This window comes from Artemia sp. Qi Xiang Cuo, chromosome 6, assembly GCF_049724085.1.
Source record: "Artemia sp. Qi Xiang Cuo chromosome 6, ASM4972408v1, whole genome shotgun sequence".
Taxonomy (NCBI): domain Eukaryota; kingdom Metazoa; phylum Arthropoda; class Branchiopoda; order Anostraca; family Artemiidae; genus Artemia; species Artemia sp. Qi Xiang Cuo.
The window spans coordinates 69177544-69191831 of NC_142799.1; the positions used below are offsets into that span (position 1 = coordinate 69177544).

Below are 14288 nucleotides of genomic sequence, written 5' to 3' on the forward strand. Positions count from 1 at the left end.
TCTTTGTATTGTTGATGCAAGCATCCCATTCTTTAATTACCCGTGAGACATTCTTCACCAACGCAATACCTTTAGGCAAATACGTTTTCGCAAAAAATTCGCAAATCTCGTAAACTAAAGAAGTAATTACCCTTTTCAAAAGCATTAGTTCTTCTATTAATGAATCCGTGAAACGAAACCAGTCTGATTGCATTACACAATCTCGCTCCTAGTTCCAAAAATGGAATGCATGTAGCGTTCGTAGTAATAGGTTTAAAAACCTATTAGCCAAGTTTAAAAAAAAACCTACTAATCAACTTACAGATGAATGACCACGGATTTAACCTAAAAAAAAAAACTTGTATATCATGAACAAGAAATTCAGTTAATTGTTTCAGAAAAAACTTGAACCAAAACAGATTATCCCCAACTTGTTTGATACGGGGGTGTACTCAAAGTATAAGTTTCTACCAGAAAAACCTACTGGTACGGGGGTGTCCTCAAGTTCAAGAGATGGTAAAAAAAAAACATGTATATAACTTGAACTAGAAATTGCGTAAATCTCTTTGAAAGGTGTAATGCCCTGTAGAAATGTTTACCTACCAGAAAAACCTGTTTGGTACATAGGACTCTTAGAAGTATAAGTTAGCACTCTACTCACGCACACAGGGGCCCACCAATTGGCCCACCAACCCCCCCACTCCGAAATAATAAATTTCCCCATATTTCTTCTTGCTTCTTATTCAAATTATCTTCTTTTTGTTAGCCCCTCCCCCGAAAACGGATTCTTAGTAAATGCCTGATGGAATCTATGGACGCCTTTCTGTCTAAACTTAGTTTAATTATCCAAAGTGGATTAAACTGACAGACATACGTTGTTGATCAGTGTTGTGTATTATTTTTAAACTTGAAAATTAGAAAATGGCGTGTTTGTTTTTTTTTTTTTTTTTTGGCAAGTACGTTTGAAGGGAGATTATAAAAATAACGCTTATTTTACCTAATAATTTAAACAAGAACTATCCATAAATTCGGGAAATGTCGGGATTTCACGTTGGGATGAGGGCCCCAAGACCCCCCCCCCCACTGTATACGTCCCACATTCTAATGCCAAACGATTTAGTAGTTTATATGGGTAGGATCTAGTAATCGCAACACGACATTTTTCAAATTACCTATTATATGTAACATTTAATGGTAATTAATTGGTACCCATCAAAACTTATGAGCCTGAGAAATTGTGCCCAATTTTTAAAAAAGAGGAGAAACACCCCAAAAATACCATGTGATCTTAATAAAAATTACTCCACCAGATTCAGCATACTAGAGAACCCTACTGTAGACGTTTCAAGCTCCTATGTACAAACATGCGGAAATTTTTCAGTTTTTGCCAGAAGAAAGATCACGGATGCGTGTTTATTTGTTTTTTTGTTGGTTTGTTGTTTTTTTTTTCCCCAAGGGTGATTATATCGAATCAGTGATCGTAGAAGATCGGGAAGGAGGTCATTGGACCAAAAATCAAAAGTTCTAGTGACCTTTTTAAGTGACCAAATAAATTGGAAGACAGCTAGCCCCCATCCCACACTCTTTTTTCCCCAGAGTCAACCGATCAAAATTTTGAGATAGCCATTTTGTCAAAAATAGAAAAAAAAATCTAATAACTATGTTTTTGAGGATGACTCTTTCCTCCACAAACTCCAGGGGAAGGGCTGCAAGTTATGAACTTTGCCCATTGTTTACATATAGTATTGGTTATTGGGAAGTATAAAGACGCTTTCAGGGGGGCTTTTTCTGGTGGGGGTCGGGGGTTACGGTTGGAGGATCTTTCCATGGAGAAATATTTCATGGGGGAAGGGAATTTTCCATTGAGAGGGAGCCAGATATCCCAGCATTATTTAAAAACCGATCAGAAATTTAAAAAAAAGTTATTTCAACTGAAAGTAAGGAGTAACATTAAAACTCAAAAGGAACAGAATGGATATACGAGGGGGGTTTCCCCCTCCTCAACACCTCGCTCTTTATTCTAAAGTTTTTAAGTACTTTTAAAAAAGCCTCTTATTATTCTAATTAAATGACGACCCTTGTGTTTCAGGAGTCTTGCTTAAAGAATTGGGAAAAAATTCAAACTTTAGCGTAAAGAGCGAGGTGTTGAGGAGGGGGTGACCCCCTTCATACATGTTATAATTTCTGTTTCTTTTGATTTTTAGTGATACTCCTTACTTTCAGTTAAAAAAAGCTTGTTTTCTTTTAATACAGTGCAGAAAACAGCCACCCTGCTTTGCTTTATTATCAGTTTTGAGTATTGGCCTTTAAATATTTCTAATAATTTTCCCAACAACAATTTAATTTGTATGAAAAAGTCTTTAACAAAGATGGCTAATATATTTTTACTATCTCTGGGAAGCCTAATTATAATTACAGGTTCTTTAATAGTCAAGGTAAGATGCTCAATAGTTAGTTTTACTCATAATTATAGTGACATAGTTATATAAAATTAAGATTATAGTAAAATAGAATACTTACAGATATATAATCTTAGTATAGAAGAGCCGATCAGACGACAGGTATAAGAAAGAAAAAGACAGTAGCGCACACTCTTTTGTGAGGAACAGAGAAATAATATTTCACCCCTTCTCCCAAAATTAAAATTCCAAGTCCCTCTATGCCTTAAAAAACAAGAAAGCTTGTATAAATTAGGGTATAATTTAAAAAATACTTATAAAGTTTGTCACATTTTAATAAAAGCCCACTGACTGCATGCAATATCCTCAGTGAAAAATACTTGCATGCCTTCGGGCTTCAGATAAAACAATTAAGAAAAAATATACTCTCCCTGAGCATCCTAAACCTACTAACTCTGATTATAGAAGTATTTTGGAGAAATACTCTCATCAGGTACCCGTTATATAATATCACGCGATTGCGTTCAGAGTACTGATTGGCTGGATATTAGGGAGACTCGTCAATGTTTAAACATGGTTCGTTTGACAGTTACTTTCTTAGGACGGCTAACTTTTTTTTTTTTTTTTTTTTTTTTTTTTTTTATATATATCACGACAGAAAAACAGCTTAATTACAATTGAGAGAACTCATATATTGTTCGTCTTCTTTTTTTTATTTCCAATTATCGCTAACTAGAAACTCTAAAGAAAGAAAGTCTAAAGAAACAAACTTACAAAGAATGGCAATTAATACTAGTTTAAACATGTCATATAACTACTGAGGCATAAACTTTGAAAGCTGCTTATGAATAACAAATACTACACCTGGATTGTAAAATTGGAACAGGAAAAACACCAGTTGTGCAATTCGCTTGATTTAATAGTTTTTATCAGAGCGATTTCAGGATTTTGACTAACTCCATGGGTTGTTACTATTGAAGTAATTCCTGTAGGAAATCGATCTATGCGGGCATGTTTTTCCTGAAAATGGTGATGTTTCGAAAATAGCAGATACTAGTCTTTTTTAGTCATCCCTAGGTGAGGATTCCTTTGAAAAAAAATAATAAAATGCCCGATTTGTGCTCTTTGAGTTTAAGAATTATTTTTAAAAACAATGTTATTTATATACGACGTTCTGCATTTATTATTTTAGAAAGAAAATTCGGTCTCATTTTCTTGAAATTTATCCAATGATAAAATGAAGTCGAACTTATACAGTTTGAAAAACTTTATTATTAAAACACAATTATAATGATAGATAGATAGATCGTGTATTTCAAAAGCCCAAGAGCCATATACACACAAAAATTATGAAAAATAGAAAAATTACAACAGAGCAAATTACGAAACACACATTAACATGATACATAGCGAAAAATACCTTCTGGTAAAATACCAAAAAAATAACTTTAATTCCATATAATTAATAATAATTAATTGTAAAAACAATTCCTTCTTTCTAATCCCTTCTCTATGTACGCACCAATACGAAATATTGTTCTTGGATTACTACTTTGTAAGATTTTTGGAAGCAGCAAAACAATCCCATGTAAGTAATTTTCCCTTAAATCAGAGAGCACCAGGCACTTTTGGAGAAAATGGTCCAAATCTTCGTCCTCATCCCTACAAAGAGGACACACATACCGACCATCAGGATGTCCTATCCCCTTGTTGAATACCATTAGTCTGCTCTGGGTTGGAATGCAATTCGCCCTAAGCTGAATCCATCGACATGAAATCATAGCCGTAAAATTCAATTTAAAATTAATTTCCTCTCCAAAACTAGGTTTAACCTGATTATAATGATTCAATGTAGCAGAATTTAAAACCAGCCCTTGCCAATACTTAATTTCTTTACACTCTAAGATAAATAGTACCTGTCTTACTAAATTTGTTGGTAGATCAGGGGAACCAAGACCGTCATTCCATAAGTAAGCCGTTCCCAAACTTTCTAGTAATGACCTAATTTGGGATGGCCACGACTTTTTCGAATCATAGCTCAACATCTGATAATAAGCAGCACTTTCTAGTCTGTCTTCATTACACCTAATGATCTTCAACCAAAATCTAAGCATCAAAATAGACCTACCCAGTTTTAACGAAAACAGGCCCATATCACCTTTCAGAACCTGTGAATGAGTTGTCTGACGTAATCCAAACAGCCTTTTATAATACTGGAGCTGGAGGGACTCCAACCTCTGCGCCGCTTCTCCGCCCCAAATCTCCTCTCCATATTCTAATACTGGTAAATTTTTTGTATTAAATATTCTTTTATGCATTTTTAGGTTTTTAATTCCCATTATCGTCGGATTTCTAAAAATTGCAGACATGGCCACTTTACCTCTATTAATTAGTTCATCAACATGACTCTTTAAACTTCCATTTTCCGATAAAATAAATTCTAAATATTTTATTCTTTTACTTACTTTCAGTTCCTCATAATTACATATATATCTATAATGATCTACACCACTTGTTTTCCTTTTTTTTAAAAATAACAACCTCACTCTTTTCAACATTCAGACTTAATTTTTTCATCTGCAAATAATCTTATATAAGACTCAGAAGCGTCTGCAGATCTTACGGTGTACTAGCCACCAAAGCAATATCATCTGCAAATAATAGTAGTCATAGTTTATGGTCCCTAGACTAACATTCGGAGCCCATCTATTCTCTAGATAATCAACAACATCATTTATAAAAATGTTAAACAATTTAGGAGAAAGAGTGCTGCCTTGTTTTACACCCAGCTTAATATTAAAAAATAATGTTATTCTAATCACGTCAGCTTGAAGAAAGCGCTTTTTTGGAAATCTTTTCTCTATTACAAGATGACGTATGTACCATTTGTTCATTTATGCTCATTATTTTATAGTTGTACAAACATCGTTAGAGGGGGGGGGGGTAAAAAAATTGCCAGTGTGGGATGGGGAGTAGAAGTATTGAAAAGGGAATTTTCAGCCTAAATATAATCCAGTTGTCTATGAGAGGTCTATCACGTCTATATTGAGGGAGGATTAATCCTCCTAGCCTTCTTTCATTTGGAGGATTCGTTTGCTTAAAGAAACCTGACGATTAAAGATTTGAATGAAACAATTATAATAAAATGATTTCTGGGAGGAGACAGTAGATAGGGATAAACTATTAACATTTTGGTAATTTTTCACCATTACTAGAGCTACTTAAATTTAAATTTTTAAAAAAAGAAAAACTAGGTAGCGTTAAGACAACCTTTGCTTTTCTTATTGTTTCAAGAATGAATACTCAAAGACAAGAGCAATGTGAAAAAAAGCTAAATTATTTTTCACATTAGCTCAAGTATGAAAGATTTATGTAATAGTATATGTTTCAAACAATAAGATTTTCCGTTCAAATTTAGAAAGGTAATTAAGCGCTTCCAATCAGGGTTGCTACCCGATGACAAAGAATCACAAGATTTTGATGACTTCCTGGTTGATTTAGTGATTTTTGTGTAAATTTAGTTATTTTTTGTCTATACAATATATAAAGTCACTAGAAGTAGTGATATATCACGGGGGGGGGGGGTGACAACTCTGCTTGCAATTACCAAATGGCTAACCAGAAAATTCTTACATGGAACCACTAGCCAAACTTTAGCATAAAGAATAGAGATTGAGATCGGGTCGCTACTCCTCAAAGGAAAAGGGATTGCAGAAAGCAGGTAATATGGTCAAATATAACTTACTTGAATCGACGTCTGTGCCAGGAGTCACTTCTTGTCCCACATCTGTACTACTCTGTGTCACTGCTGGTGCAGCAACGGGAGCTGTGAAGCTCATAGACATAGTTGCGGCAATTGAAGCAACCCTTTCACAGTCAACATTTTCTGGGTAGTCACAATACTTTCCATCTGCATTCCAACTTAATCCAGGAGCACAATTCATCATGATGAGATTTCCACCAACACAAGCTGCAAACTTATTACAGCCACCAGAGGGGTCAGGATAATACTCTCCCTGGATACAACTCTCTGGAGCTACAGGTTTTTGAGTAGTAGTTGTTTGTCTTGTGGTTGTACGTGTAGTGGAGGCTTTCGTTGTTGTTGAAGTAGTAGGAGTTGGTGTTGTAGTAGGGGCTTTTTTTGTTGTGGAGATAGTTGTGGTTGGTGTTGTAGTAGGGACTTTTGTTGTTGTGGAGGTAGTTGTGGTTGGTGCTGTTGTTGTAGGACGTGTGGTTGTAGTTGCACTTGGTGTTGGGGTAGTACGTGTCGTTGTGGTCTTGGGTGGTTGTGTTGTACTTGGTTCCGTTATACCCTCTGTCGTTGTACTTCTTGGCCACTTGGATGTGGGTATCAGTGTTGAATCGGTTGGTTTTGGTGTATTTGAACCTGTAAAAATAGGGAATTTTATCAGCACTCGGCAAGGGGATAGTAGGTATCTTAAAGCTAAGCAATTTCTAAAATATTTGTTAATATGAAGGAAGTTTTCTGTGACATAGAATAAAAGGAAACTCTGGTACTTTTCCCATTCTCCCGATTGCCATTAGTTAGACAGTAGTTAATCTCATAAATTTAGTAATAAATTTATCTTCTTACAAATTTTCAGAGTGAATTATGTTTTTACTCATTTGAGAACTAGTTATGTATATTTCCACTTAAAGACAAATTTGACTTTCGCTCTAAGCAGGGGTTTGGAGTGTTTTTTTTCTGGAAGACTTTTAAATAATTCTATAGAATTCTGCCAACGGTATACCTCAAGGATCATTACAAATTCATATTTTGCTAAGGATCTAACCTAAGAATACTGTAATCAATAGAATAGGCATACCGTCATCCCAGTCCTCTTCGAATTCAACAGGAGGAGGTGTTACGATCACGGGAGTAGTGCAGGATTTTTTATAGGTGTCATTTCTTAAGCCTAGTCCTCTTGCTATAGCTCTTGTTAAGCGGAAGCTTTCTTCGCAACAGATATTATTAAAGTCATCCATATCCAAAGACCATACTGATGCACCACCAAATCCTGCCTGATTGATGAAATCCGCCTACAAATTATGATGAATTTATCCGTTTATTTCACAAAGATTTATTAGCGGAATAGATTCAGTTTGATAAAGAAGAAGCATTGAAACACATGAGCAAATAAACAACCATCAAGTGCGTAAAGTTAATATTGTAAATCATTGGAAGTAATAGAAAAGCAGACGTAAATAACTGGTTTACCATCTTCAGCTGCATTAGGAAACCTTTGCTGGTGGCTTAGAAGAAAAAGAACAAGAAGTTAGTCAAGACACAAGCTGTCTGTAGCTGATAATAAATTAATGCGTATGTGGTATGACCATGACTGGGCTACGGTAATTGAAAGGTTTTCAATTACCTAGTCAAAACAAAAGACTGTGGTAATAGAAATACATTTAAAGCGAGAATGGAAAAACTGAAAAATACTTTTCGGTTTTGTCAACAGCTGTCTTTTAAAAACAGCTGGAGGAGCAGGAGCTGCCTCCCCCACAACATACTGCTCTTTACGTTAAAATTTATTTTTGTGTCCCAATGCTTCAAGAACAACGGCACAAGCACAGAGGCAACTGGAATGGACTTAAAAGTGCTTTTCACAGTATTCCAAGTAAGAGCATAATTTTCTATGGGACAGGAGGAGGGACAACTGCCCCTCCCAGACAGTGGCAGATCCAGGGGGCGAGGGAGGCGTCCCCCTAACGTAGTCTAAAGTAGTGTCATTTTTTTTTTTTAAGTAACAATGGGTTTATTTAAAAAAAAAATATATACATCATCGATTCCCTGAAGCAATGCTTGTGCGGGATTTACTTAATTAACGCAAGATTGCGTTAATTAAACTTGCTCCTAACGCAAGCTTATCGGATCAACCTATTTTGCCCCCCACGCCTAAAAAAAATCCTGGATCAGAACCTGCTCCCAGCCTCCAGTACCTCCCCCCCACTGAGTTTTAGTTTCTTCACAAATCTTGTCAAAACTAAGATAAGCATGCATAATTCAAGCAGCCACAGAAGCAGATCAGTTTTCTTTAGTATAGCTTTACCTTTATGGTACTAAATGGCTCATGGTTCAGTGTTGACTCTCATTTTCACTTGATTTGGAAAAATTGGCTCCAACTTTGTCCCCCCCCTCCTCCCCCCCCCCATGATTTTGACGACATTACGCCACTGATTCCAAGGATGGAAGAGCTGGGTGATGTGCAGTTGCTTTAAACAGCACAATTTCCCGTTCACAGATTTGAAGTGGAGACAGCCCTGCGTTTTGACGTCACTCTTTATTTTTATGTTTAATTGCTACGAAGGAAGAATTGTTGAGGCATCCAAGAAATAAAAAACAAAATTTTGATACAAAAAGCGCTATTTTCCAACTATTTTTTACTGAGAGAAAAGACAGACATGTGAATATCTAAGAACTCCAATAATTTAAAATTTCAGATGAGCTTATAGAAATTACTTAGGTTGAGGACATAGGCTGAAGATCTAAATTGTTAAGTAAATATCACATAATGGCTTTTGAATTGCCAAAAAGGATTAATTCATGTGCTTGAATAAAAGAAAAAAAACTGCTGAAAATTTTATTGCGAGTCATATGTAACTTCTTTCCCTTAATATAAATATACACTAATAATATTTCTATGAATGTAACTTTTAAAATTTGTCTCTTTCATAATATTTGATGTTCAAATATTTGAATTTCATAATATCTAATTTGATGAATCAAAATCTCCAAAAGCTGATTAAATCTATTTTTTCCAAGTTTCCGTTTCACCTTAGATGATTCCTGTAATTTCCTTATACTGATTCTTAATTAGGATCTAAAGTACGGTTGCGAGTCCAGTCACATGGTAATTGTTCAAGGAATAAGTAAGGACTAAGGTTTTTCTTATAAAGCAAGCTCCTGGGATTGACATAAATCTTTTAAGTGCCGTACAGAAAAATCTTGGAAATAATTCAGGAGAGAACCAATCTAATGAGGTTACACGCGGAAGCCAAACGTTAAACACGAACAATCTATATTAATTAGAACGGAAAAGAGTTGAAGCTTGACATTATCAGGTTTCGATAAGATGGAAGAAAAAATGGGGAAAACATGATTCTTCAGGAATTGGTAAGAAATAACACGAAAATAAATCACATTAGGAAAAAGAATTCGCAAGAATATTCTTAATTTTGGTCTGAAAAACACTATAAGGGGCAGGATTCAAAAACGTCCCAGCTAAAGTACTTAGAAAAGTGCTATACGACGCTTGAAGTGAAACTTATATTTACATTCCACCGTCTCACGCAAAGCTCCATCTATTTTTTCGGTCCGTTTTCTCATCTTATTTAGTTCCCAAGAGTTTGAAAGTTTCTCTTTTATTCAAAACCCTTTTTGTCCTCTTTTTTCGTCACAGGAATAATAAGGTATTTAAAATTTTTATATGAAAATACTTTTTGGATTTTTTAAAGGCTTTGGAAAATCCTAAAATACTTTAAGAAAGAGTTTAGTTTTGCAAAAACTCTACTTTCCCAAAAGTAAAAAACAAAAAACATATATACGTATATATATATATATATATATATATATATATATATATATATATATATATATATATATATATATATATATATATATATATATATATATATATATATATATATATATATATATATATATATATATATATATATATATATATATATATATATATATATATATATATATAATTCCTGTTACAAACCTAATAATCAAATGTGTAAGTACAAATCAACCGGGTAGGAGAAAAGAAATCTAGGACGTACGTTCAAACCAATAAAGATGACGAAAAAGGAAGGCAAGATTCTCGCTTGTTTTCAATATTTATTCCATTATTCAGTTTAACAATTGTATTCTAAAATATGCTATGACTTGGGGTTAACGACAAAAACTGACTGTGAAGTTTGGAAGAATCATTGAATTTATCCTAATGCGAATGACCCTACAAAATAAATATTGTCCTAGTTATTGCTAAATTTTGTGTTTTAAGAAATTGAAATTTACCTTTTTCTTTTCTTAAAGCTGAGATTGAAAGAAAGAAAGAGACAAGAAGAGATTTGGTGACGAGTTTGTGGTTATCTTATTCTTGTGTCTCTTCTTTTACTATTATTTACTAATTTACTTTTTACTATTATCTTTTACTAATTACTTTTAGTATTATCAACGCAAATTTTGTGATAAATTTGTGACAAATCTACAAAAGCATTTAATTCTAGAAATACTGAACTTCAAACTGCTCCTATTTGCTAAATACTGACGTTTTTCTTCTTTTTTACCTATCGTGCTCTTCCTTAAGTTTTTATATTGCTTTACCTTGATTTGTTTATTTGTTTTTCTGGCGCCTAGGTAGATTTGTTTTTTCTTTTATTTAGTTTTTACTATTAGGTTTACTTGGTTTTACTCAATCTTGTTTGTTTACAGCCTGAGTTTTAATAACTTGCCCATTTAATATTTAATTTTAAAACCATTCTTTCTTACGGAAATTCAAAATATATTTTAAGTTTTTTTTTACGAGCTCTAAAATAGTAAGTATTACACTGTACTTTGTGCTCTGGGGTATACCACAGATGACGCTTGTGTACAAGGAGGTAAAATTGTACAGGTCTTAAACAGGTTAACTATCAGGTACGGGCACATCTTGTAAAGACAAGATGTTGAAAAGTTCAGCATCGAAGCAAACTTTATTAAATTCAGATTCCTTTATTGATCAATTCAAAAAAAAAAAATCAAATTAAACAAACATAGCCACTACTAGAAGGTCAATAACCTGTTTATAGTGACTCAATTCATTAATTCACATAATCAATAACATATACACAAATACACTAAAAAAAAAATGAAGAAAAGCAATAAGAAGAAGAAAGAAAAAAAAGAAAAAGACTAAACCTTCACAAGGGACCTGCTCTCATCCTGCATCTCGACTAAGTAGGAACTTTTTGACCTGTGATTTAAATTACGAAACTGATACAGAGCCCCTAATGCTGTCCGGGAGGTTATTCCAGAGGGTTACACTTACGTGACGAAACACATGAGCTGATCTCACTGTATTTCTCTTCTCATAAACTGGCTTAAATAGGAATTAATTGTACATAAAATTATACAAAATCAAAATAGATATGACCCTTATAGATAATTTTTGAATGTCTGACAACTAAAGTTTATTTTTCTCTTCTTCAAGCTAAGATTGAAAGGCAGAAATAAAATCCAAAATTAGAAAATAAGTAAAAATTCCCCATCATGTAAAACACTTGCAGAAAAAAGAAGGACAAATGAGCTTAAAAGAGTGCACAGCCCTTTAAATTGGATAGCAAAAACTGAAAAGTCATAATTTTTGGGTTTTCCGTGAAGAATAGAAAAATTATTTGAAAGGGTATCAAACAATGTAAAATAATAGTAAACGAAGGGACAAAAACATAGGATAAACACAAGCAACTAAATAATATGAATAGCGTTAGGATATCAAAAAGTCCACTAAAACCAGTAGGGCATCAAAAAGATATTGATAGCCTACCTTATTTGCAAAGTTTTCAGCATCTTCGTAATTGACCCAATCTTTTTTTTTAGTGATAAATGACCCCAATTTATTCCTTCCTTGACTCCAGTCTAAATTTTTGGCTGAAATAAACAAAACAAATAATTATAGATACACATTGGAACTTATTGTAACTCTAGCATTTATTAGAACATTGTTATCAGCTATAAGCTTTGATGCAGTCAATGGGTAGTATTTAAATACTTTCACAGTTGGTTCGCTAATATCTGTGAGCTTTAAATCAAAGCCGTACCCCGCGGGGGGGGGGCGGTGGTTAGGGGGGTTTGAACCCTCCCCCCCTCAAATGTCTCTCTGACTCATAAAAACGTAACAAAAATGAATGTAAACAAATTTTGTATCCGTTTTTTAATATTTTTGTTGTGTTAAAACCCCTCCCCCGAATTTTTTTTTGAGTAAAACCCCCTCCAAAAGAAAATCCTAGGTACGGTCTTGTAGGGGCCCCCTTAGGATCCCGTTTCTTGCATTTTATGTCACCTAAGCTTTTCTTAGTACTTCAAAGGGTTTGTATTGGAGTCGATAGCGCCCTAAGACAACAAAATCTTATTCAAGATCTAATTTTCGTTGTGTATGGCACATTTATTACGTTGCCACCAGCCTTCAGTTTTGGATCCTCTCGTATTGAGTGCATGGCTCTTACAAAATCTGTTGGTCTAATAATAGCATTAGACTCTTCGTTGCCAAAATTATTACAAAGTATATGATCAAAAAGCACCCAGAATGCAGGGATTCTTTGAAAATTTGTATATAGTTTCCCATTTAATATGTGTTAAAAATTTAGGATGATTTTTCAGGTTGGCAATGAAGCAAATAAGTAGATTTTTGTGATTTTGTGTTTTTATTTGTTTATATTATGTAATGTTTATATAATGTCAATTATTTAAAAGCGAATTTTCTTTTTTGTTTTGTATTGCAAGGGCCCTAGGGTGTTAGCGGGGGTGCTACCATTTCGAACAACCGTCACAAGCAACAAACGTCATAACATCCAACTATCAGAACCACCAACCGTCACAACATCCAAAAACATTTAAAAGTTTATATAATACTAATAAGTATATAATTGTTTAGAAACAAATTTCGGCTGTATATTTGCACATTAGGGGGGGGGGGGTAAAGCATAGCATATATTATATACATAACCTAACCTAGGTACATTTTCCCCCCTAAACCCCAAAAAACTAAAGTTTTAAAATTTTGGATGTTGTGACGGTTGGTGGTTCTGACGGATTTTTTTGTCAATGTTATGACGGATTTTGCGGATGTTATGACGTTGGATGTCCTGACGGTTGGATGTTATGACGCCTTCCCGTTTTAGCGCAATCAATCTTACTTACTTATTTATGCTTAGATTGATATATTTTTTTTGTATTGCTCACCCTTACTAGATATACTGAAGGTTGGTTTGATCACCTGCTTTTAGAGCGCACTTGAAGTCCAAATCTGTTTTCTGAATTTGGCAGTCTGTGTTACTTCAGGTGTTGACAACCGAGTGTAATAGGGAAATCAAAATTTCCACTTTCGGGTCCTTTTATATTTTATAAATTTCGATATACTGCTATAATATTTGATAAAAAGCATAAAAATACGCTTAAATATTTAATTGATATCTTTGAGAGTGATTGATACGAAAATGAGGCAAGGAATTTTTGATTAATTTGAAAACTGGTTAGAAGGTCTTCAAGGTCTGTATTTTCAGTTCAACATGTTATTCTTTCTATTTGACGCGCTCTTCCTTGTATAAACATGCATTATTGGCATTTTTTTTTTTGCAAATTCGTTTTTTAACATTATTTACTAGCTTGTCGAATAGATATTGTTTTACTTTCAATCAAAAGCTTTGAAGCAGCACCAAATTTATTTTACCTGCATTGCAAATCTCGTAGTAAGCCATAAGCCCGGGTTCTTTTGTATAAGGCCCTGCTGAGCCAGAGCCTAAAGTCTTCGATGCGTCACCTTCTTCAGCAAGTAAATAGCTTCTGCCATAAGTGGACATGCCAACAAGAAGTTTATTGGTCGAAAATCCTTTAAACTCCAAGTAACGCATAGTGGACTCCTAGAAGAAAAGGAATGTATTAAAAACTTGAAAACTATCTAATATTAAATTAACTAACTATCTGCTTTTATTTAATTAATTAGTTGATTTTAATGCTTCTGACCATTCTTGAACCTAAACAAACCAACATTCTTAGAAACAATTTATCTTCAGTTTCTGCAAACGTCTACGTTGTGGCAATTGAAAACTAAATGGCATTTATAGCCATTTGTCAATCTAAAAAATGAATCGTTTAAGCCCTTGTACCCTCGCCATTTTACCAAAGTGAAAATGTCTTGTATGGAA

At 33.9% G+C, this 14288-nt stretch overlaps 1 protein-coding gene across 1 annotated transcript in view; it reads right to left on the reverse strand.

Annotated features, from left to right (window-relative positions):
- Cht10 (Chitinase 10) overlaps window positions 1-14288 on the reverse strand; it is a 141333-nt gene that overhangs the window by 52876 nt on the left and 74169 nt on the right. The window contains exons 13-16 of the mRNA XM_089091125.1: window positions 13814-14003; window positions 11912-12015; window positions 7205-7418; window positions 6124-6765 (exon numbers count right to left, since the gene is read on the reverse strand). Coding sequence (XP_088947251.1) covers window positions 6124-6765; window positions 7205-7418; window positions 11912-12015; window positions 13814-14003 — 1150 coding nt within the window. The remainder of the gene's footprint in view (window positions 1-6123; window positions 6766-7204; window positions 7419-11911; window positions 12016-13813; window positions 14004-14288) is intronic.